Here is a 25335-nt window from a genome sequence, read left to right on the forward strand (position 1 = left end):
ATCTGAGTATAGTGTGATAGCGGTTTTGTGGCAGTTTGTTGAAACTGAACAATTGTTACCAGCATTTCAACTGTGAATACTGACTGGATTCCCTTCATGTATTCTTAGTTAAAATAACATCCCAGCAGGTCTCCACCAGAGCTGTACTTAGTTGTCACTCCAGAGCCAGGGGGATATATGCTAGTCTGATGCTCTCAGTACTGGTACTCCCCTTTGTAAAGATGATGTCTTTTAGTTCCTCCCAAAAGACCTCAAAATGGAAAAAATGAACACATCAGCACTTTCATATCCAGGGCCATGATTTTCTGCCAGAAAACAATAGGCTGTTTCCTCAAGGTTAGAAGTGAGTTGTTTAATGAAGGAGTCAAGGTTTCTCTAGGTCTTTTTTACAACCAAAAGGCAATGGAATGTGACACAGAACAAGTGACTTGAAAAATGAAAAAGTTCAGTTCATAAGTCAGTATACTGCACGTAACTATCATTGTCACATCTGGTCATTCAGCACCGTGACAAAAACAATGAGATTAGCCTTCTTGATAGAGTGAGGAGATAGTCGCTTATAGTAAAGCTACTATTTCATCAAGTCAAGAATAGTTAGTTGACTAGGTGGTGGCATCTGAATGGGTTGCCTGCCTTTCTACCTTCAACTATGTCTAACTGACTGGGAGCCAGGCACCAGGCTGCATGAATAATCTATCTCATATGGCTTAGGACCATAAGTGGGTCCACCAAGAGGATCCAACAGTGCTGCTTGAACATTGGCCAGTAAAAAAAATATAAACAAGTAGGTCACATTAAAGTGCATGTGTTCTGATGCATGTGAAAGTCTATGAGTGATAGTATAAAATAAAGTCCAAGTGGCCTCAAAGGGAGCGGTTCTTTTCACGATATCCACCAAAATTCTATCCTAAAATTTGTCCAATGATGAGGTGTGATATCACAAATTATTAACAATGAATTCACTGGATACCATTAACAGAGTAATAACAACATCCCAAAAAACATTGTAAAAGAGAAGAATTATACATTTCCAATTTTAAGATTAAGTCCAATACTAGGTTTCAGTGAAGGTTTCTAGGGTGTAAACATATGAATTCACTTTCTGGGAAAGTTGATGAAGACCAGTGTTGGTCAGGAATTTTTCAACTTTGATTTTTTTCAACAACATTTTGTTTATAATTAAATATTATGATGTGATAAACTTGCACGCTGGCATGCTTTATTTTAATGGTTAGTCTCAGTTTGTACCTAAATGGTTGTAGTCCAGGGAGCAGTTTTGTATAATTACAGCAAGACCGGGGCATCATTTGATAGACAGTGAAAGAAAAGCGAAGCGACATCATTCCTAATTTACTCATATGCCTGAAGGTCAGTACCGATTCTCTTCCTTCATACCACCTTTCTTGTATCCACTTTAAATCCAAAAAAACCAAAGCCCTATATCTTAAAAGAAGTTTGGGTTTTGAAGGTTACATAAGGTTGGGAAATTTAGAGACTCACAATGATTCATGATTCAGCAGGAAATGTTGCCTTGGTAACTTGTACTTAAAATTTAACTTGTCCCAGAACTAATAAAAATCAAGATAAGGAAAACAAAATCAAAACTTTAAGTTACTGCCAAAAGACAAATTGATTTCCTCTGAAAATCAGGTCATCCTACTTGGTCACGGTGCATGAATCTGAGCCGTCTTCCTCTTTTTTTTCCTCCAGTGGCTAAAATTAATTTTGTAGTGATTTCGCTATGTATTCATGTGTATGGAGACTAAACCTGACAAAAATACTGATCACAGCACCAAACCAAAGTACTTGTTCACTTTATAAGGAAATACATATTTCATCATTAATTATATATTGTACTTATTTATATTTATTCCTCAGTTGATGAAAATCCTGGGTGAAATAACAGCATCATATTATCTTTCCTACAAAGACACGGCAGAATACAGCCTATTATTGTTCTTTTGACTCAATGACAAGGCAGTCACATTTTTGAATACAGTTGTTTCGGGTATCAATTATAAAGCTGTTAAGTTATACTCTCACCTTATTGCGATTTTTTTTTTGCAGCTTTTAGAACTTCTAGACTGAAAGAACTGCCCAGCGATGGTACTCAAGATTACTCATCTGATACAAATGCAAACATGAAAAAAACCCAGATTGAGAATCTGAGTTCAAAACGATTTTTGTGATATTACTTATCAGTGCTGCACTACCACTGTGTATGCCCCAAATTCTATTCTGCTAGGTAATTGAATTTGCAAAGCTCAATGCTGTGCATAAACAACTTTCAGAATTATATAACAACTAAAAGTGCTCCAACACAAAATAGAGATGACAATTACAAAGAAAACCAACCACAACAAAGTAAATAAACACACTCAAGATCAAAGAAAGCCACTGATTTCGGATAGTGGTATTACAATAAACACTTTCTGCCTTAGACCATCTCTGATGCACAACTTTTATTTAATACTAAGGTAAAGCATTTCCTTGAAATGACAGAAAATTAACATGATTGGTGTTATTTAAACCACTGGTTTTTGAGTTTGTTGTCTTCATAGAGACACTGGGACTGAATCCAAAGACTCACTGACAGAGAACGTCACAGTAACAAAGAGGTGCTACATCAACAATCTGAAAAGCAGGTTTTCAGCCAACGACCTTGCATTATTGCAGAGACCCGCAAGAGACCAGCAGCTACAGGAGAGCCTCACGTCCCGCTATCAAAAGTTGTCAACTGGAAGACGAGCAGAATGAGTTGTATTGAAGGTTTGAGAACACATTCACACTCATCATCTGCTCCTACTCTGACTCCACAGTCAGCCACCCCCTAGACTTTCCCCCCTCCTCTCAACTGACACCTCACCAGCAGGATGTGTTCCAGCTCTTTAGGAGACAGAGGACTTGGAAGGCTACAGGCCCAGACGGCATGTCACCCTCCTGTCTGAAGGTCTACACTAATCAGCTGCCCCACATTTTCACATGAACTTTCAATAGCTCAGCGGAGCCGTGTAAAGTTCACTCGTGATTCAACACTCCACAATAAACCCAGCCCAAAAGACATTCCCTGATATTCTCTGTACTTCATGACTACAGGCACTCGTCCTCATCCTGACATGTGTAATCATGAAAACATTTGAGAGGCTGGTGTGATGCACCTGAAGGACATCACAGGTCTCCTGCTGGGCCCCGTTCAGATTGCCTACGGAGCAGTCAGGTCAGTGGAGGAAGCAGTCAACACAGGACTGCACTACATCCTCCCGGCCCGTCAGTGGATCACTGGCAGTATGTGACAGCAAGTGACACTGGGGAAGTTCACATTCAACACCAATCGGCATGGGTGCTTCCCAGGGGAGTGTGCTCTACCCTCTGCTCCTCACTCTCTACAGACAACTGCACTTCAAGGGACCCATCTGTCAAGCTCCCAAAGTTTGCAGACAACAGTCATCGGCCTCAACAGACACAGTGATAAGCCTGTGTCTATTTGTGATGTTGAACAGCTTGTCCTTTGGAACAGTCAGAACAACTTGGACCTGAACCCGCTCTAGGCTGTGAAGATGACAATGGGCCTCAGGAGGAGTCCCACTATGCTGTCCCCATCACCACACTAAACAGCACTGTGGCTACGACAGAAACCTGCAGGTTTCTAGAGTCCATCATTTCAAATTTCCAAGGACCCAAAGCAATCAACCAACATGACGATGTGATCTAAAAGGCCCAAACAACTATACATTTTCTGCAGCGGATCAGGAGGTTCGACCTGCCGTCGGAGCAGTCTGTTCTCTGCACCTCGGTGATTGCCTGGTCTGGTCAGCCACCGCACAAAATACGAACAGACTAGAACGGACAATTAGGACTGCAGAAAGAATCATAGGTGTCAAACTGCCCTCTGTTCTATTCCTATACTCTTCCAGAGCCAGGAACTGGGCAATAAACATCACTGTTGACCCGTCACAGCCCGGACACAACCTGTTCGCCCTTCCTCCCTCTGGTAGGAGGTACAGATCACTGTATGCTAGCACAAGAAGACATAGGAACAGCTTTTTTTCCCCACAGGTCATAACTCTGCTAAACACATAAATCTCCACAACACCTTGCATATCATGCAATAAACGATAACATCTGTACCTCGCCATCACTCCCTCAATCCAGATTACATCTGAGTAAAAATGCAGACTTCGTCTCATGTCACCAGGTTTTTATATGATGCTCATACATACAGTGATACATATCCCTGTTATAAATAATGTACATACTGTTTACATACAGACATGTTTTATGTGTCCCTTTGCACTACCTTCTGAAAACATTGCTCATTAATTAACCAAAGTGTACGTTGCATTTTGTATTTTTTACAATGTCCTGTTGTTGTTTACGTCATTATTCACATGAATACAAGGTGTAACAATAAACCAGAGCCATATTCAACAGGATCTAATACAATCTTGCACTGTTAAGAATTGTGTCATTTCATCTTTGTTCTGCATTACTTTAACATTAATTTTGTAGCTAGAGAGAAAACACTTATTTCATGATACACTCCATTAACATCTCCCCATGCATGACTTATTGATGACTGTGCATGACCACTCAATAAATTAAAACATGTATAAATGAATAATTTGAGTGGTAACATGGTGACTTCTTTTTGCCTCCAAAGTAAATGAAGACACGCATGCACACATAATTACTGACCAGACTTCCTAGTTTGGATGACGACGAGTTGTTCCTGTGTTTCAACAGACCACATCCCTCATTGCCCGGGGCATCTTTGAGGTTCCCATGGATGCGTGGACCACCAGCCCCTTCAGACGAGGAGCGTAGACGCCTCTCCAACCTCATCACTTCATGGTAGGGGCTAACACTGCTACACATAGAAGCTGGAGGAAAGACAGAAACAAAAAAAAAAACAGATCCGGAATAATGTATTTGATATTGATATATTTCAGTGTCTGAATGAAATTATTGACCCTTTAAAGCGGAAAAACTGGTCCACTGAAGTGACTGAAGATACTGAAAGAGTCATAGCAAGTCAAGCAATAGCAGGTCAGATAGGGATCTGTCGATTATATTTCATGTCTGGTGTTGTGATTTGCATTACACTTGAAATTAAAGATACACACCAGAAAAATTGAATTATTTCAGCATTGCTATACTAATAAGCATTTTGCATATCAAGAATGAAGCAGGTGGTACTGATCATAGTTAACAAATTATAACTGCTGCAGTTTTCAAAATGCCAAAACTAGAGAGGGATGTTTGTGTCTCCCTGTGTTTTGTGTGACTGTAACTGTTTGCTAGGTTCCATACCGGTGTGTGGTTTCCTCAAATGAGAGGATCTTGGTTCATGGCAGCCACAGAAGGTTCCTCTTTCTTGAAAAGAGAGCGTGTGTCTGGTCTTCCTTTCCGAATGCTCTGGATAAGAGTGACAACCCTCACTGCGAACCACACAACCTTCACTCTCACTTGTGGTCTCTGTGTGGTAACCCGCCCTCCTCTGCTCCAGTCGTTCCTTCCGCTCCTCTGTTGATATCTCTGTCCTAGCCACCTTTCTCTCCTCCCTCCTCTCTTTCCTCTCTTCCAGTGATTGTTTTTGCACAGGTATGCAGGGCACAGCTGTTTCTGGCTCTGATAGGGATATAGCAGTCTCATAATCTGTATTGTTTGCTGTGCTGGTGTCTGGCAGTAAAGGCTTTTCAGCACTTGACTGGGCAGGAGTGAAGAAAACCTGAAAAAAAAGACATTTAATTGAGAAAAAAAAAAAGCAGAACTTGGTTTTTGATTAATTATAGAAGCTGAATTGCAGAGGAGGGAAAACTTTGGTGACATTTAACAGACACTTCATTGCTCATTATATGTATGGATAATCTTTAGCACCGGACCGTGAATGCTTAGCATAGCCATATATACCCTTGCGAGCTCCGCTTCTGTTCTGTCTACAATGGCAAATTTTTTAGCAGTTCTCTTTTACAAGGAAATATAACTGAATCAGCTCCTTGAAGAAGTTGTGAGGAAAAAGAGTGTGAAATGTGAAGGGCAGTTCACAGACAGGTAAAGGGTTTTATGCCTTGGCTCCTTCAATAAAAGGACTCTCTTCATTTCTGGAGTTCAATTTTTATGTCATATTTTACACGTTCCACACTATGTTCATAAATATTATTCCGCTGTGGATTTTCTTTTGGACTGCCAAAGGCTCTGGCATTGTGTTGTACATTCCTGAAGCACTCTCACTACTATAGGACTCAATATTAGTGTTTATTTGTTTGATGGAGAGTGAAATGGTGTTCAGACAATTTAGTGTACTTTAAAAGGATACCTATTTTTTCTCGACAAAATAATGTATAACCATAATGAACAACCACTTCCACAGAATCAAAACACTGCAATTAAACCAACTACACTGAATCCGTAAAAATGAAGGTACAATCTAGGAACTACCTGTGAGGTAGAGACAGCCACACTGAAGTTCTCTGGAACGGGTGGAATTTCATTGGGTTCTGTGTCAGTAGCCAACCCACACACTAAGGCAGGCACAGGGACTAAACCAGACCCGGGGCTGGGAGCTGGCAGAGCGTCCACTTCAGACACAGAATCTTCTGTGATGGGTATAAACTCGGACGGGGTGATAGCAGTTGTTCGATCCTCTGATATCATGGGGGATTGGAGTGAGCTTTCACCGCCGGTACCAAGCAGCTCCCCTGGCCATGACCCTGGGGTGAGCCCTCCTGCCTCCGGAGTAAGTGTGGTGGAGTGAGGAGGTTCCAAGTTCACTTCCGGAGGTCGGGGGTGATCAGAGGTCCGAGAGAAGCGGTGGTGAGCTGAAAGAGATTTGGGCAGCAGCTGCTTCTTCTGACGTGATGATCGCCTGTTGTTATTACTACCTCCGCTGTAATCTTCAAGGAAGCCGGAGTCGTCACCCTCATTAGCCCCTGAACCGCTGATACAGTTGATAAAGACATTACGATTGGCTGTGGAAGAGGACGAGGAAGTTTTGACACAATCCTCAGTCTGAGACCGCGTGATTTTCTTTTGCTTGTGGTTGCCAAACCCAAATGAGTGGCGTGACCTTGACCGTTCCACAGGCTCAGAAAATCCAGTTGACAATGATGTTGATATGCTCTGCTGGTTATTTCCATTTGCGTCGGTGCTCTGTGACAGCGGAGGTGTTAAGTTTAGGTTGATAGGCTGGACACGTGGGTGACTGTTCCTTTTTGCAGTGAAACTGAGGGATGGAGTGCGGAAAAGACTCCGGCGTTTCCCTGTACTTCCTGAACTTGAGTTGGTGCTGGAGGGCGATGACGTGTGAACACCATTTCCTCCAGAAGATGGAGAAGAGGGGAGGGACTCATGCTTTTTATTGGTGCTGCGGCGGAATATTGGCAAGCGGGAAACAAGCGTGGAACGCCGTGAGCCTGATTCACCCATCTGGAAGCAGAGGCAGTGGGGGTGTCTGAGGATAAAACAAACACATAAAACATTTAGTTTAGTTTTGATTCTTAGTTTCATTTCAAAAGGTGTGACAATTGCACACATCCATTTATGCTTCTGCAAGATCCAATTTTAGGGTCATTATTCAAATGCACATTAAAATGTTATAATTTTTTCATTGATTATGTCGTTCTGCTGTGCCAAAATTTGAAATACACAGTTCTGTTCTGCTCTGAAAAATGTATGATTAGCTACAGAAAACAAACAAATGGTTATGTACCATAACACTGGTAATCTCCTGCAAAAACTTAAACGGGAAGTTGTTGATCACAAAAGTCTTAATAGTATGTGCTGAGTGAGGTAGACGGCATAATCGCAAAAACCGCAACTCATGTTCTACAAGGGATCAATGAAATAATATTTATATTGCACTAGTTACATATCTCGATGCGGGACAAAGCCCTTTACAAAATAAAACAATACAACTCGATACAAAGTACAAAAAGAAAGATCCAGTCAATGTGTTTTCAGGATGGCAATCTCAGATTTCAGATTGTTTTCAAAACAGCACTCGTTGATCAGCAGTTCACCAGTTCCTGAGCTTTTGATTCACCTAGCATTCAGGGAATCTGTTAATTAATTGCCAATTCCTTGTCTTCACAAGTCAGAATAACAGCCAGCTAGTTGAAATCGGATGAAGAGACGGTTTAAGACAACAGCCAATGAATAGGTTTTCGATATTTTATTTAAATGTTAACTTTAAAATACATCTGATATTTAAATGCTGAGGAGAAACAAAACATCCCAGGGAAGATTTAGGGAGAGCAGACATAAAAATCCAGGGAATCACCCTGCGTCAAAGGATCTCATTTCAAGTTTGCATCGCACGGATCCAAAGTATGTTCAACATGTTAAGTCCAAGAGAAGAAGGAATTATTACATTTTGCGAATACTCACATTTCCATTGTTTTCTGCCATTTATCGGCCTGACATTTACAATGTAGTCCTTCTAATGGTGAAGAAGTTGCCTCTGTGAGAGCAACTGAAGCGTTTTGTTTTTGATCTCTGTGTAATAAGCTTACATTAACACCCTTTACTGAAGTGGCTTATGAGTGGGTCACCCCACTGAATGTAAATTTGATCGAGATATAAACACACTACAATTCACATTTTCAGACCTGTTTAACCTTGTAATATCTAAAGTACTCCGTTAATAATGTGAGACAGATGATTCCAAAAATATCTAGAGCATCTAAAATGTAAGGGATGAACAACACATAAGCGAACAAACAGCAAAACACTGATACATTTTGCAGGGCCCGAGACAAGACGCGCTGCAGCACTGCCGGGAGACCCCGATAAGCCATAACTCCTGTAATATATCACACAGCTCAAACATCTGACCTGGTCATCACAGTCTGACCTGGTACTTCCAACATCCTCTAACCAATAAGACAGAGATTAAAGCAGATTGAGAACACGGGTTATCCTGCCCAGTGGACAGTACACTCTAAATGCCAAGGGCCCTTGTTGTCGAAGCTAGTCAGTATAAAAAGAAGGAGTTGCCAAACAAAAAAAACTTTAAATGAAAGCCATCATAAAAGTGAGTAACGATACACAAATTATGATTGCGTTGTTCATTCCGCTTTCCGCAGCTAGGAGTGGTAAAAAAAAATGTGACGTTCAAATTTCCGTTTTGTCTGCTTGACCATTTATACTTGACTAGAATTGCGTGATAACGAAAGAGGCAGAAACACCAATTGACCTTGACTTCTTTAAGCTTAAACGTGGACATGTTGGGTAAAGGGTATGGCAGATGCAGCTAATTTTTAAACATTTCCAACCACAGATGATGACTGGACCTGTCTCATTTCCAAGTAACAGTGCACTTTTATTGTCAGTGAATAAAATAATAAAGCTCAATGGGGGATCTGGGCTATATTGAAAAATAAAAAAACAATGCTAATCACTTCCTCAATTATGTAACAGTTCTGCAATTACTACAAGGGAATGTCTCACTAACAGGTTATGTCTGGCCCAGTTTAGGATTAAATACTTAAACAGTATTGACATTTCGAGAGCACTGATGTTTTTAGGAATTTTCAGTTGTTCAGCTTCTGATTGCCTATTGCCATTAAATCAGTTTGGCTTTGCTTTGTGTTCCTCTTTTAAATGTTCATCAAAGCAAAGGTTCATCTATATTCTGACAGCATGCAAAACGCAAATGTGTTAATCATGCACTGAGTAGAGTCAATGACTGTTTCACTTCAGCAGAGCCCCCTGCCAAGTCCCTAATGATAACATCATATGCCAATGGTCGTCTCAAGCTTGAGATTTTTATTTCTCTGTGTACCAAACACCATCCAGTATTGGCCAATACCAGTTAATAAATCGGAATGTATGAGTCCAAATTCCTGTCTCAGCTTCGTGTTTTACAGACAGGTGTGTATTTGTCGGTTGATAGAACAAAACTGATAGGAGGGTGTGGATACCTGGGTGTTTCCCGTGGAAATAATTTAAAACAGGATTTTATTCATAGGAGTGTCTACTGAATACATAATGGGTGTTTAGTGTTTGGATCGGTACTTGTACTGTAAGATAATGGGATTTTCAAAAAACAGCCACAGTTGAAACTGAGTATCAATTTGGTTTATTTTCTTCTCAACATTTTTAAAATCAATAATGTATTAAACAAAAAACACAACTTCTTTCTAAAAAGAACATTACTAAAGTTGGCCAGTTGGTTATAGCTGTCATTACAAGACTAGAAAATACAAAATCTGAGAACACAACATCAACGGACAAAAGGAAAACCATACAAACCATGTTCAACAAAACATCCCTGCAGGTTAGGTCCGAAGGTGTGCCATTGTGGCAAACACCATGGTAGGGTCTGCAGCCCATGTCAAGATAATGATTTCTCTATGACCAACAGTGCTTGTGTGTTTCTGCTGGTTGACACTGCACATCAGCAATGTTAAAAACGGGGACTCAGATCTGTAAGTCCATCAGAGCTGCTGTTACATGACGTCCGGCTTCCATGGCTACGGCTGCAGATAAGTTTTTTTTTTTCTGAATTCATCTTTTTTGACCTGCAGGATTCCAGCTATGTCAGTCCCTGATTCAAACGAGAGACAACTAAATAGAAAATGGAAAAAATAGAAATAAAAACTGTATAGTCTAAATGCCAAATCTGTTTTCTGAAACATGGTGAAAATGAAAGCATAACACTGTCGGCATGTCCAAGGGACTGTCGCACAAAAACCTCAAGAAACATACAGTAATTATTCCAAGCAAACTCGCAGCAAAAATAAGTATATCTTTGACCTACAGGTTGTTAATTTACAAGCAAGCACTTTACAGCGGCTTCAAGGAAAATTTATCTTTCATGATTGACCCTTTCTGGGAGTGCCATACTGCTGTTCTTCAGTTATCTATCAAACACATCACAATGAAGAAGACGAGGTGGAAGACTACATTCTCTCTGGACAAACAAACTGATGAATGAACATGTCCAAAATGATTTTGGATGCATGTGTTTTGAAAAGGATTATGGACATTTATGTTTTAAGTGCATCCACATGAGTGCAGGCAACGTGTAAGTTTTTTTTTTTACAAACATTAATTTTTCAACAAACAGGCAATACAAAGCCTGTTTCATTATGCAAAACCAGTGGGTTTATGATAGATGGCTCTTTCACAGAAATGATATCCTGTTGACAGAACATGAATTAACCAATATGAAAGCAGAGTTAAAAACAAATAATTAACCTCATTAGTTAGGAATTCATTCATTTATTATCTATACCATTTATCCTGCACTCGGGGATGCAGGGAGGCTGGAGCCTATCCCAGCTGTCACTGGGTGAGAGGTGGGGTTCACCTTGGTCCAGTCGATCACAGGGCCACACGTAAGAGACGTACAACTATTCGCCCTCTCATTCACAAATCTTATGGGTTCATGCAAACATTCATTCCCTCATTGACATGTCATATAAAAATGCAAACATTTTTTCTCTTACTCACAAGTCATGAAGAGACAACCATTCACATGCCGTAGAGACACACAACCATTCACTGCCTCATTCACGAGCCTGGCCAGTTTAAGGTCTCCAAAGAACCTTCTGTATATTTTTGGACTTTGGGAGGAAACCAGAGAACACTGAGGAAACCCAGGCAGGCACACAAAGAATATGCAAACTCCACACAGAAAGGCCTCCGGTCAGTTTCGAACCAGGGACCTCATCTGATGTGAGGCGATAGCGCAAACAACGGCGCAGTCCCCAAACCAGTTAAGAGAGCCTCAAATAAACAAACATTAACTTAGTTGTCTAGATTCTACATTAGAACGTGATGTACAGAAGGAAAGTCCTGAAGTCCAGCTTCATGGACTGTCATCATAGCAAGGCCTCTCTGGACTCCAAAATCAGAAGAAAACAAAACACATTTTCCAATGCAGCAATTATTCCCAGAATTCATTCTGCTAAGGTCAGAACCATGTGTTGGACATGAAGGGTCTCCTTCCACGGTCACACAAAAGCATAAAATACTTATTTTATTTTTAAAGTTGTATTTTTCATGGGGGGCGTTACTGAACATATGCATTTCAAAGTGACAGCTCCTGACAACGTCACCCTCGTATGATCACTGACTTTATGTTTATATCTAATGTGTCCAGCTTCAACACTAATAACAATGAGCGGGCCTTGGAAGGAACCGGTGTTTCCACAGTGCCCGGGACGGAGCTTTCCGGCCGGCTGGCTGCTCCTTTTCTCCCCGCCGACTCGTGTGGATGTTAGCGGGGGGAGTGTGCATCCCCAGCGGCGGCGGCGGGAGACGGACAGGCGTCAACGAGCCGAACGACCTTAAGAGCAGCCAAGCTAACTTAGCAGTGTCAGCTCGTAGGGCCTCTCTGAAAACAACCGCGGCGTAGCGGAGGGGAAATAAACCGGCGTTGAGTCCCGAAACTCCCGGAGCGGTAAAGGTCACCCGGCGTCGAAGGGGGGCGACCACCGGAGGGAAGCTCCGGGGTTCCGGGGCTCCCCCGCCGGGGTGCTAGCTTACCGCTGACGAGCAAAGACGCCGCTAACGTCCGGCGAACGTCAACGTTACCTTTGGCGTTGTCTCCGCAGACGCTGCTCCGTGAAGAAACGGCGGCGGTTAGTTTCACTTCAGGTTCATTAGTTTTAGTAAAAAGCGTAAAAAAAAACGCGGATATCTGGACCGGTGCGGCGGCTCGCTGACGCCGGTGTTACACCTCCGTGACGTGGAGACTCCGCTGTCTTCTCTTCCGCGTTGCGACGAAAGCGGCGACCAGGCCCGGCGTGACGCGCGTCCGCCCGCATCATCCGCATCCTCCTGCAGGTGGATGGATCAATGGATGGATGGAAAGAAATCACATTTTCTTCTAGGTTTAATAATTTTACAACCACTGATTACATTACATCACATGACAGTAATTTAGCTTTTATACTAAGCGACGAACAAAAATTGCAATTCAATAACCGAAAATCCAAAGTACCAGTAGTCGTTATCCACTCTACCAAATAGCCATCTCAAAACCATATACATACATACATTCATTTCTTTGGTTTTTTTTTTTGTTTTTTTTGTTTTTTTTTTAGTTTTTTTTTTTGGGTGGGCTAAGTGAGATTAGTGGGGTAGTGCTTGGTGAAGAGGTACGTTTTCAGCTCATGGCGGAAGATGGGCAGTGACCCCGCTCTTCTGACCTTTTCTGGGAGTTCCTTCCACCGCTGAGGAGCCAAGACTGGGAAGAGCCGAGACCGGTTCGATCTGCAGCCGGGGGCTCGGAGTGATGGGGTGGACGGTCGCCCAGAGGTGGCAGATCGGAGGAGACGGGAAGGGACATGTGGCTTGACCATATCCTGAAGATATGACGGGGCCGTCTCATTCACCAAGGTCTTGAACTTGATGCGGGCGGCTACCGGGAGCCAGTGAAGGGACATAAGAAGGGGAGTTGTGTGGGAGAATTTGGGACGGTTGAACACCAGGCGGGCCGCCGCTTTCTGAATAAGCTCCACAGGTCTGATGGTCACCGCCGGGGCACCGGCAAGGAGGGAGGCCGGATGTTGTGTTGGAGACGGAGGGAAGAAAAGGTTTGAGGTGATGGAACAGAAGTTGAAGACAGGCTGACAGATGAGGTTAAACAGGTATCTCCATGGATGAGGATTTTTGCTGATGACATTGTGATCTGAAAAATTGGGAATATTGCACTTATGTGTGAGTGGTTGTTTACTGGCGACCGATCCCAGGTGTATCCCGCCTCCTGGCTCCAGCATCCCCTGCGACCCAAAGTGTAGGTCAGCAGAACGGAGTGGATGAATGGATGGGCATCATGATCTGTGAAATAAAGGGTGTAAAACCTCTGCTTTTTTGTGACTTTGCCATAACCAGTGACAGTGCCATAAGTTGTTGCCTGGAATATTATTTATCATTTTTGTATGACTGCACCATGGGTCTTAGAGAAACACATGTTCAATCCTCTTAATGTCTCAATGACATCCTCAATGTTAGAAACATATGGCAGTATTGACAGTAAAGTTGATGTTGACTTACATTTGAATTTGGAAAATGGTCCACACCAGATATGTTCAGTAAAAACTGACGCAGGGCAGATTTCCTACAAGTTAATTTCATTTTCATTGCATTGTGCCTTCGTAGATCCAAAAAAAACGTACAATAGGGTGCTGGGAGAGGAACTATGGTACTGTATGAGCAAGTGTGGAGTGACAGAAGTATGTTGTACTGGCGCAAGACTTGTATGCCAGCGTTGAGACAATGGCGAGGTGTGCTGGAGATGTGATAGAAAAGTTGAAGGTGGGACTTGATCAGGGATCAGCTCTGAGGCCCTTCTTGTTTGCAGGGGTGATGGACAGGCTAACGGATGAGGTTAGACAGGAATCTCCATGGACCAAGATGATGTGATCTGAGAGAACAGGTTGAGGAAAATCTAGAGATGTGGAGGTATGCTATGGAAAGGTGAGGGATGAAGGTTAGTTGCAGCAAGACAGAATATCTGTGTGTGAATGAGAGGAACCCAAGTGGAACGATGAGGCTACAGGGAGTTGAGATCAAGGAGGAGGACGATTTTAAGTACCAAGGCTCAACAATCCAGGGCAATGGAGAGTGTGGCGAAGAGGTGAAGAAACCACTTCAAGCAGGTTTGACAGGTGGAGAACAGTATCAAGGGTCCTATGGGATAGAAAAATATTAGCCAGTGAAAGCAGGGATGTACAAGACAGTTGTGAAACTGTTGTGAACCGTACAGCTGTACAGTTTGGAGACAGTGGCATTGAAGAGGAGACAGGAAGCAGGGCTGGAGGTAGCAGAGATGAAAATGTTGAGGTTCTCTTTGGGAGTGATGAGGACGGATAGGATTAGGAATGAGTCTGTCAGATGCACAGCATAGTTTTGGAGACAAGGTCAGATAGGCCAGACTGAGATGGTTTGGTTGTGAACCAAGGAAGGATAGTGAATATATTGGTAGAAGGATGCTGGGGTTGGAACTGCCAGGCAGGAGGTCTAGAGGAAGACAAAAGAGAAGATTTATTGATGTAGAGAAAGAGGACATGAAGTTAGTTGGTGTGAGAGAAGAAGATGCAGAGGGTTAGATGAAGGCAGATAATTGGCTGTGATGACCCTGAAGGAAGCATCCTAGACAGAAAGAGGAAAAAGACTGGTGTCTGCAGAATATTGGACTGGAATTGGGTTTAAATATTTCCGATGTGATATATTATCAATAATGAACAAAAATAAATACAATTATAGACGCATGAATGTATCCACTGAAGTCATAGGAATCCAATGAAGTGTCTGTTAAAAAATTATTTCAGAAAGTCTGAGCATACGTTGTTTCACCCCAATGTCCTCTGGAAGGTTGCTCTTTTCCTTCATGGCACCAAAAGAGCAGCATTTAATGACTTTGGGTGCTGGGATAGTGAACAGGGACTTAAAAAGGTCAAAAGCATTGCCTGACCACTCCATTTTAGGCTGTAAAAATATACTCAGTCAGGAACAGGCAGGAGAAAAATGCAGGGATTGGAATAGTCTCTTGTCCTTGCAGCCACATTCTGAATAATTGTGGAGCGGAGAAACACTTTTTGATGTAGGAGAAAAGGAACGGCAATATAACATGATGAAATAGGAGCACGGATGACTATTTCATGGTTTTTGGTCGACAGGAATAGTGGAATATTAAAGAGCTTCCAGAGTTGAAAAGACATGACTGGGTGAGTGATTTAATAAGGCAGTTCAAAGTATGGTTGCTGTCAAATAACACCCCAAGGATTTTCCAATGCACAGGAAAAAACAGAACAGGAATCTAAAATATTTTTAACCTGATGGATTGAGTCCATAAATTCCACCTTTTTTTTTTTACTTCCAGAAAGTTATTAGACAACCTGTTGTGAATTCCCCTGGAGTCAGTTAAGAAATGAAGTGATAATGCTGTCACACTCTGCACTGAGTGTGTGTGAGACTGTATTTGACATTCAAATTACAACAGCTGAACCGAAACAAATATTTTCACAAATATTGAAAATGGCAGACTGGGTGTCTTTAAGATGTGGAGCCAGAGCCAATCCAACACTGGTCACGGGATCTGAGGAAAGGGTGCAAAACCTCAGATCTACAAATGAATTAAGAAAATGTTTTCCTCCAGATATGTATAGTAAGAATGAATGCAGATTTCCTATCAAATGGTCAATTTTCAATGCTGTGCAGATGTGTAGCTACCAGTTCTTGACCAACCGCCCATATCAGAAGTTCTCATGATTATTAAAGGTGTGTCCGTTTTCAATATAACCAGTTAATGTTTCATGTGCTGACACATTATGACTGAGCAAACAGTTAAGAATCCCACACCTTTTCACTCCAAATGACTATATTTCTTCAAGCTGCAGCCAACATATTTTTTTATCAATTTACAGCAGATTTAAACAATATCACATTCAGGAGGTTAAAGTTAGTCAAGGTGGGGGTAAAGCTTACTTAGACTCATGCACTGTATAAACAAACAATGTAGTAGAATTGAATGTAATCCAAAGACACCTGTCAAACATTGCAGGTAAAGTCGTTGCAATATGCAAACACCAGTGTGACGCCAATGCAAATACAGCAGTGAGGTTTTTAAACAGAGGGATTCAAAAACTACTCTTCAATAACAAAAAAAAAAAAAACATTGCCATGTCCATAAAAAGGTCACTGATCATTACTAAACATTGAATGAAACTCAAACCTAGCCAGTGGTTCAATATGAATACAGAGACAGGACACTTTTTAAAAAACACTAGTTTTATTTGATGAAAACCCAGCACAGCAAATTAAGAGCATGGTGGTTGCACGAAGCAGAAATATTCACATTACGTACAGAAGCCCTCCACATACAGCTAACAGGGACAAATGCACTGCCACCACTTAAGTTTAGAAAAACATTTCACTGGCAAAAACATTTAGATCAAATCAAGCTGTGATTTCAGCTACCTTTGTATCAAGCAGGCCTCCGTTTGAACCACAAACTAGAAACAACTACAGTGCAAATAGTCTAAGGAGGCATTATATCTGTTTAAACGGCTTCCCTGTTCTACTGCCTGTTTAGTAATATTGCACACATATTATACACACACACACACCCACCCACACACACCAACACACACCTGCAGAGCCAAACTGTTTCTGACATGCTACAGATTCTTAAAGTGCTAGCTTTGAATTTGATTGACAGCCAGCCTATGTCTTTTGGTTCTAAAAGTCATTTCTGAAAAGCAGGCTACGATGCATTCTTCACACAGCTGCGATGTTCATATCAGATATCAGCCCTCTATTAAGTATTTCTAGTCACGTACTATAGTGTTAACAAATAATAGGTGTAACTTTATACATAAGAACATTCAGCTGATTTGAATACATTCCGGAGTGGAAATAAAACTGAACCTGCTTAGTTCTTAAATGCATAGAAGTGTTTTGTGCTGCAACACTCAATTTTTAAACATGGAAAACAGGGATCGGGTTCGAGACCTTTAAAGGGGAAAAACAAATTATCCAAAATATGCACACCATAAGCAATGTCTTGAAATATAATCTAAAGTCTGAAACAGGTTTGATCAAAGAGCTTGATTTTATCAGGGTATACAATAATACACCATGTGCCCCATACTAAAAGTGAAAACCGAGCATTTAGTGACAGAAACAAGAAATGAAAAGGTTTGTGCCATTTTACAAACACTCCAACACTCCCTTGATAAAAAGGCAGCAGAAAGGGAGACCATCTTTCACAGATTTCCACCAGAAACAACACGCATCTCTTTCAGGTCCAAAAGCGCACACCAACTACATTTACAACAGACTTTATTTCACCAAAAATAACATTAATCTGGATTAATATTTACACAAAAGTTAAAAACTGAACATATTGAGTGATCATCTTATTACCATGTTAGAGAGAAAAGGCGAGCAAAGCGAACCATAACAAACCTGTAAATCAAAATCGAACATTTCTGTGAGTAAAGGTACAGTAGTTAAGGTTTTCCAGGCCTGAAAGATAGGAGGTAGGTAGCATTAGAACCTGAGAAAACACACAAAGATTACCATAACCCTCCAGAAATCAAACTATACATGAATGAATAAAAAAATCCATGTGCAGGCACATAAACAGTATAGGTCTACACAACACCCAATGTGGCTTCCCAGTGAAGGCGCGTGCTCATATTTCTCTAGATATCGGAGCTGAATTTCCAAAGACCAATCCGTGTGTTCCATGTCTCTTTTGCACAAACTCACCAGTGACTAACAGATGAACATGCTACGCTTCATGTGTTTGCACACCCAGTCAGCTGTGCTTTTAGTAAAGCAACTGAACAGTGTTGAGTGATAGCACCAGAAAATAACTTTTTTTTTTTTTTTTTTTTTTTTTTTAAACTGCTAAAGGCTGTCCTGCTACTGGTTTGTGTCACACATTTATAAGCACCAGAACCGGCACATTTTTGCCATTAGTGATGCAGTTTATGGCGGTCAAATTAATGTTGACTGCAAGTACACATTGGTGTGATGCTTGAATACCAGAGTTTTGCGAAGTCACATTCAGTGCTGTGTAACAGACATTACAGTTGAAACACTACGCTGCTTAAAACTAGACGCATGTGTCGAGTGTCTTGGGGAGGGTGAATGCTTTTGGGAGTGTAACAGAAAATGTGGGACCTCGGTGTGCCACCTTTATTTACAATATTTAAGTGAAGATGCAATTAACTAGTGATCAAACTGTGGTTGGAAAGTAAAGTCAAGTGCAGTTTAAAAGAGTCTTTTGTGCAAAATAAGGCTAAATATAGCCGACAGGAAGGAAATGTGTTTTCTGTGACAGTCAATTATAAGACGTTAAAATTAAAAACAAAGAATTCCTACCAAATCAAATTAATACAAGTATCTAATTAAGTTATAACCCACAATAAAAACCCACAGGGAGCATTTATGCTGATAATTATCATACAAATCACTTTGCAATAACACCAAAACATGAGGAAACTATGTGAACCAATTTGAAATAACCTAGTGTCTGGAAAGAAAACAAAAAGAACTAAAAAAAAAAAAGGCACAGAGTCTCGAGCTTCAGAAGTAGCTGCAAGGCTCTCTCAGGTCCATGCCAACTCCTAACCTTATTCTGCTACATCGGCAGTTACAAAGGAATCAGAATTCATCCCGGACCTGGTATGAGAGGGAATATATATACGCACAAGCTTAAAAGGTGTATTAAGGGAGGGGAAAAAAAAACAACAAACAAAAGAAAACATTAAAATGGCTCCAAACTAAATGCAGAAAAATTCACCACGATAATATCAGAACAGATCTGGCAATTAAAACCAATTCAAATATAATTAACAGAGACTTTGGTATGCAGAGAAAACATTTCACATCTACACCAATCTCTCAGTAACTTTAAACACTATCATTCAGTGTCATATTGTGTGTGGATCATGATCATGAATCACACATACCAGCCCGCAGCAGGCCAGTCTCTATCAAAGACCCTGTTTTGTATCTCATTCGCCTTCTCTGGCCTTCATAAAAAAAACGTGATTTGAATTATGCTCATCATTCTATGCCAGGATGCATTAAGTTGAACAGCTTATGGTTCAAAAGGCAAAATATCACGTCTCTACTCAGAACATCAGTCTCTTTGCCGTGATAAACTCCTCCAGTTGAACTTTGCCGCTGCCCATGAGGCCAAAAGCTGGATACATGATTCCTGAACAATCCACCTGCCTCTCATAAAGGCACCTCATGGTGTCGGCATCGAAAAAATAGACCCTGCCGGCATCGTAATCGAGGCACACGCCCAACCGCTGTGGCATTGGGAGCACGCGGTTCCCAGGGTCATTGGACGGTGCACTTGCTGTGGAAACAGAGGATGACGAAGCCTTGGGAATGAAAAGTTTGCCCATGCCGAGAGTGAGGAGGGTGAAGGGTTGAGAGAGCTCATAGCACGTGTCTTCGCTGCCACTGTCATGTCCGCTGTCATGGTCATATCTGAGAGAGAATTCAAACAGGACATTGAACAATTGCTATTGCAAAATTTCAAGATTCCTGCCTCTGAATATCACGGGGGATTTGAAATAAGACAATAAAGATGTGATTCAAATGTAATCTCAGATATTTTCAACTGAAGACCATATTTATAGATAGATTTACATTTCCAAAAGCTCAAAACTAAAACAGATGATTCCCCTCAAATGCCCCAAATGTTTGAGACAGCCCTTGCAGTGCAGTCTGGAAACAACATGAAATGATGAGGCTCGTTTATTTAGACACTTAATGCAGTGGTCTTAAGTCGTCACTTGTTTGAAGTTTTAATGCCTTCGGTCAACAAACTTAAATCGGGCTGCGTTCCAGTGACTGACTTGAACACTAAAGCATCTGATTTATTTGGTATGAGTTGCTTTCACCGCATTTACTGGGATCGTTATCCAGCTGAGTTTTGCTGAATGTGCACGAAGCCCTACACACTATCAGAACTCAGATCATCACGTCTGCAGCAATGGATTCTTGACCATGACTATCACTTTCCAAGACTACTACTTTTCCAAACTTTTCTGCTCCTACATATTTCCAGCAGAATGAAAACGGACTTGTCAGTTCCTAGATGCTTAGTCCATCACAGCACAAGCTTTTTCTGTGTTAGTTTCGTAACCTCCCTGCCTCCCAGTCTGGCTCTTTGGTATTAATGGCGGTGTCTTGTCGTTAACCCTCTCAAAACGGAGCGTCTTGATCACTGAATTGCAGCTACCTCATGTTTTTGTCTCGGCTTGATATCAAGGCAAAATTACAGAAAACAGCCATGCTGTCCAAATACATCTGATCTACCTGCAGCATTTTGCAGAGCATTAATAGACAAAAAGCTTTCTCGGCACATTTCCTTTCGGAAACGCTGAGAATGTCTTTGCGTCAGAGCAGATGAAACACCTACAATCAGAGGTCAAAGAGCAAAGAAAGTAAAAATCAGACTCTTGGTGGCTTGGCGACTGACATGGACCTCACATTGTGCAATTTGCCTAAAAAAAACTAACCAATTTGTATCTTTATGAACAAAAATGTCAGGTACAATGTCTGGTGTAGGTCATCTTGCAGTCATTAGGTCAATATCATGCTTTGTGTAATAACTTGTGCCTTTACATCCTGTAATATGAGCTCAGCCAACTACATAGAAAGCCAGGCTTTGTCTGTGAATAAGCTCTTTACAATTTAATACTGGTCCTCTTACATCATAGGATTAGGGTGACTCAACACAGCACTGCGTGAGTCCGTAATAGTCAGGGATGACAAGGTTAAAATATGCAGTTTGTACAGTCTCAGCTGCACCTTGGGAACATTGTGATTTTTTTTTGACGACACGGTAATGACTGCACTGCATTACAAACAGAAATGTGCTTGAACTCACCGCGGGCTGCTGGTATCTCTTGGATTGTGAAACCATTCAATGAGCTTGGAGTCAGAGGCCACTCCAACTTTAACCATGTAGGAGTATGGTTCCACCTTGAAAGCCCAGTAGTGTCTGTCAGGAGAAAAAAAAAAAGTCAACTTGAAAATCCGTCGCAAAATTCAAAGTTTTGATCATTAGTAGTGAAAAATATGCTTGGACAGACTTGAGATGGGAATAGCAAGGCATCAAGTCTCCTGGTGTGAAGTCAGTCTGACTGGGCAAAAGGCCTTTACAGTAAATAAGAATCAGTGATCTTACACATATACTTGAAAGAGTAATTTATGCAAAATTATTTTATTATTATCATGAATTATAAATTAGCTATTATCATTTTTACAAAGAAGGGTTGACATTTTGATAAATCCCTAAAGCCAAAATGCAGCTTGGTGATAAGTACAGCAGGACATATTAGAAAGAAGCTGTACAGGTTGATGCCTATTAGCACCTTATGTGCTTCTTCACCCATGATGCTTTAAAAATACAGTCCAAGATATAATATAAGGACTTTTCACTGGATTCTTACAGTCAGCCTGCCTTGATCCATTTCTTTGAAAAAAATAGACCAAAGGCTTGAAAGAGGACTATAAAGCGCAAGACCGTGTCTGCTGGCTTCATTTCATTGCGCCTCCACTTCCAGTGATAGCCCTTGATTGTGTTTTGATGACTTCCCCAAACTTGGCCTGTGAACGTTTAATGAGCAGCGCATATCAAAATACTGTTTTTTTTTTTTAACTAACAATTCTGAGTTGTTCTTTCATGGTGAAGTTCTAAAGGGGTTCCATTGTTGTTTCCTCTCAATATACAACTGGATATCACTTAAGAGAAAATGAAGTGCATTTGTTTCGTGGCATAGACAGTATTGTCTTTGTTGAACAGACCTTCCCTGAGAGATGCCTGTGTCTCCAATTATGTAGTCCAGTCCAATGTAGCTGCCCGTCTGCACACGCTCTGCAGCTAGGAGGAAGGCCATGCCAGCAACACTCTCCACCATATCCCGCTGTTTGTTCAGAATGAGCCGCTCGGTGCTGAATCCACACTTGTCATTAAATAGGAAATTAAAAGCTGTATGTGCAGGAGGGGGGGGGAAACAAGCAATGTGTTAGTTGTGTGAGAAAAGTCAAGGGGACAGAATGATGGAGTAGAAATGGCAAGAGCAGAAAGAAACAAGACCAGAGAAAACGTACGAAAAGTTCATTGTGTTTACAAGAAATGTGGCCTTTGAAAATCAGCAGATTATTGTCCTGCGTTTGTGCCTGGGTAAGTAATGAAAGCTGACACATGAGGGCACTATAACACAGTCTTTACAGCTCCTAGTAGCCATTACGACCAGAAATCACAAGAGACTGTTGAAACACAATTCACAATCACGTGCAGCATACTTCATCATTTGTATGAAATTACATATGGTTTATAAATAGTTTATAGGTTAAATGTCATAACAGATATAAAATGGATGCCTAAAGGCTAAAACCGTTATGCCTGTTCACTCAACCATCCCACATAATCTGGGGGAAGACCGGTTCATTTGCCTGTACCAAGGAAAGCCCTTCCACTAACTGGTGCATGATAATTTAAATAGTATAGGTCTGCCTGTAAGCATAATAGACAAGTATGCTCTACATCAATTGTCTTCACAATTCAGCTACTTTTACAGCTTAATAGCACAGAGACCGGAAACTGAATTTAATTTTCTGCAGTTTTTGGAGCACACATTTGTGTTTCTGATAGAGAGTATGGTATGGAAAAAAAATGGCACATTTAATAAATACAATTTATTGGTGCAGCTAGAAATAGTTTTAAAAAGTCACTTTCAGTTTCCGATCTTATTAAGTGGTCAGCATTGTCCCAAGTTGTTTGTATATTATTGCTGACTGAACAACAGAGTGTCTCAGCCAAGCCACAACAAAAGAATTCAGTTGCCACACTCTGAAAACTGTTTCATTATGTATGCATGCTCAACAGGCTGAGAGGGACCCCATGCCATTCGGAGTGAATATATGAAGCCTAATGAACAATAAAGGCTGGATAACGTCCAAGATTTTACATTCAGAAATGTCCTTACAGTCAGTCAGCGTCTGGCTTAAAAAAAGGGGGGGTGGGGGGGTTTCCATCATGTTCTGTCCTGGGTGGCACAGGCGGGGGGTGAGTGTTTTGACTGAAATTCCACTTCATTATTGATGCTCACTGAGTCTATCTTCTTGGCCATACACAAACCACAGCACAGGAATGTGGATGCACCAATCACAACAAAAATGACAATGTTTGCAGGGGACAAAAACATAGCCAGAGTCATGATAGATTTGGGGGTGACACGTCTGGTGTGCATGTGTGTGCAAAGAGAAGGATAACACTACGGGGGGGAAAAAAAACAGGTACATTTATGAATTGGATATAACTGTCACGTGGAATTTTACAAGGAATTGGCTATGATCTAATTGCAATTTATGTATCCTGTACACGATTGATGAAACCAAGTTTAGCAGATGGTTAAAAGGGTTTAGATTTTTTAAAGGCATAAAGTAGTTCAACTCCTTTCCACATAACATATGCAAAGCTGAATTAGTTTCAGCTACTTGAAATGCAAGAGGTCATTACCATGGTGATCACCTAAGATACTGTCATGCTTCATTGCTTCCATTGAGCAAGCTAGAATTTGAAATTCAAAACTGTAACGCATCTGTCATTTGATGATCTTCATAAAATCCGGCACTATACAAAATAAACACACCTGCTGTGAAGTACAGGGAGGAGCAAAGCCCTTGCTTTGCTTGAAAAACACCAAGATAGTTTTGGCTGATTCTTAAATAAGCAGGCACTTAACCCTAAGCATTATGACATTTTAAAGGGCAATTCAAGCATGTAAAATAATTACAATAACACATTTCAAATTGATTACAGTTAATGTATTATATATTATGTATAGTTTCCTCAAAAAGTTTGAGAACATTTAATAAAATGCTCTGAATCTAGAGCAAGACAAAAATACAGCCATTATCCAAAAGTAAGGGACCCAAAGACAACAATTCAGTTGGAAGTTACTCTCAATCTTACCAGGTGCAGGTGGTGTATGGAAGGTGACCTCTGGGCTGTAGGGGCTGAACATAGAGTTTCTGCAACTTCTGACCCTGAAGGAGTACAAGCTGTCAGGATCCAGGTCACACACAACAGTGCTGGGGCCATACACCCTATCCATTGCCTGCCAGTTGCCGCTGTCCTCGGCATCCTCCTGAGACAAGGACTGGCTTGGCCCGCTGACTCTAAACAAGAGCAGTAGCATGGTCAGCTCATCTACAGAATATGCTAGTGTATTTACAAAGAAGAGAAAAAAAGAGGCCCTGCCCTCTAAGATCATGTTGTGTGTTTGCAACTACCTTCGATACTCAAGAGCGTGGTGATCTGTTGGTAGGTGGTCCTCAGACAACCTCCAGGATATTGTGGCCTCATTGTATACTCTGCTTTGGGAGAGGTCAATTATAGGAGGGTCTGGAACTGAGGAGAGGAAAAATGGAAGAGCTGGAGTGGCAGCAAACAGATTTATGAACTACACATGTGATCGGTAAAACAGTGTAAAAGAGACTGAAGAGTTGTGGTTAGAAACTATGCAGCAGGGACATGAGACAATTTAGACAGTAAAATATACGTACATGCTAATTAACAAGATGCCATTGGTATTCTAGATCAACACTGAAAAAAACGAATAGATTTTCCTGCAGCTTAGTTCATGCTTAGCTCATTAGCTTGGGTTTAAGTAAATGAAGCAGTGCAAGTGTGGTGAAGATTAGACTAGCAAGGGACATGACTAACCACTCTGGACAATGGACAGTCTTACATAATGGAGCCAGTTAAGAAGTGTTTCACAAAACACAACAACTGCCAGGAAATGCACTTTGTAAAAGCACCCACCCCCTCCTCTTGCAATT

At 41.2% G+C, this 25335-nt stretch overlaps 2 protein-coding genes across 16 annotated transcripts in view; both read right to left on the reverse strand.

Annotated features, from left to right (window-relative positions):
- Nucleotides 1-12701, reverse strand: part of ccser1 (coiled-coil serine-rich protein 1) — a 118346-nt gene extending 105645 nt beyond the window's left edge. For 6 of the 7 annotated variants that reach the window (XM_086173564.1, XM_086173570.1, XM_086173566.1 and 3 more), the window contains exons 1-4: nucleotides 8386-8451; nucleotides 6439-7450; nucleotides 5311-5728; nucleotides 4696-4880 (exon numbers count right to left, since the gene is read on the reverse strand). In XM_086173564.1, the coding sequence (XP_086029690.1) occupies nucleotides 4696-4880; nucleotides 5311-5728; nucleotides 6439-7450; nucleotides 8386-8393 (1623 nt within the window). In that variant the 5' untranslated portion in view covers nucleotides 8394-8451. Of the gene's footprint in view, nucleotides 1-4695; nucleotides 4881-5310; nucleotides 5729-6438; nucleotides 7451-8385; nucleotides 8452-12540 lie in introns of those variants that run through there. The other variant, XM_086173565.1, reaches the window with a different exon arrangement.
- A 4021-nt stretch (nucleotides 12702-16722) lies between these two features.
- trim36 (tripartite motif containing 36) overlaps nucleotides 16723-25335 on the reverse strand; it is a 28244-nt gene continuing 19631 nt past the window's right edge. For all 9 annotated transcript variants that reach the window (XM_086173458.1, XM_086173459.1, XM_086173455.1 and 6 more), the window contains 5 exons: nucleotides 24787-24904; nucleotides 24467-24672; nucleotides 22294-22477; nucleotides 21374-21487; nucleotides 16723-19965 (listed from right to left, as the gene is read on the reverse strand). In XM_086173458.1, the coding sequence (XP_086029584.1) occupies nucleotides 19599-19965; nucleotides 21374-21487; nucleotides 22294-22477; nucleotides 24467-24672; nucleotides 24787-24904 (989 nt within the window). In that variant the 3' untranslated portion in view covers nucleotides 16723-19598. The remainder of the gene's footprint in view (nucleotides 19966-21373; nucleotides 21488-22293; nucleotides 22478-24466; nucleotides 24673-24786; nucleotides 24905-25335) is intronic.

The sequence above is a fragment of the Fistularia commersonii genome, chromosome 26 (assembly GCF_037954325.1).
Source record: "Fistularia commersonii isolate RoL2024-O1a breed Wild chromosome 26, RoL_Fcom_v1.0, whole genome shotgun sequence".
NCBI lineage: Eukaryota > Metazoa > Chordata > Actinopteri > Syngnathiformes > Fistulariidae > Fistularia > Fistularia commersonii.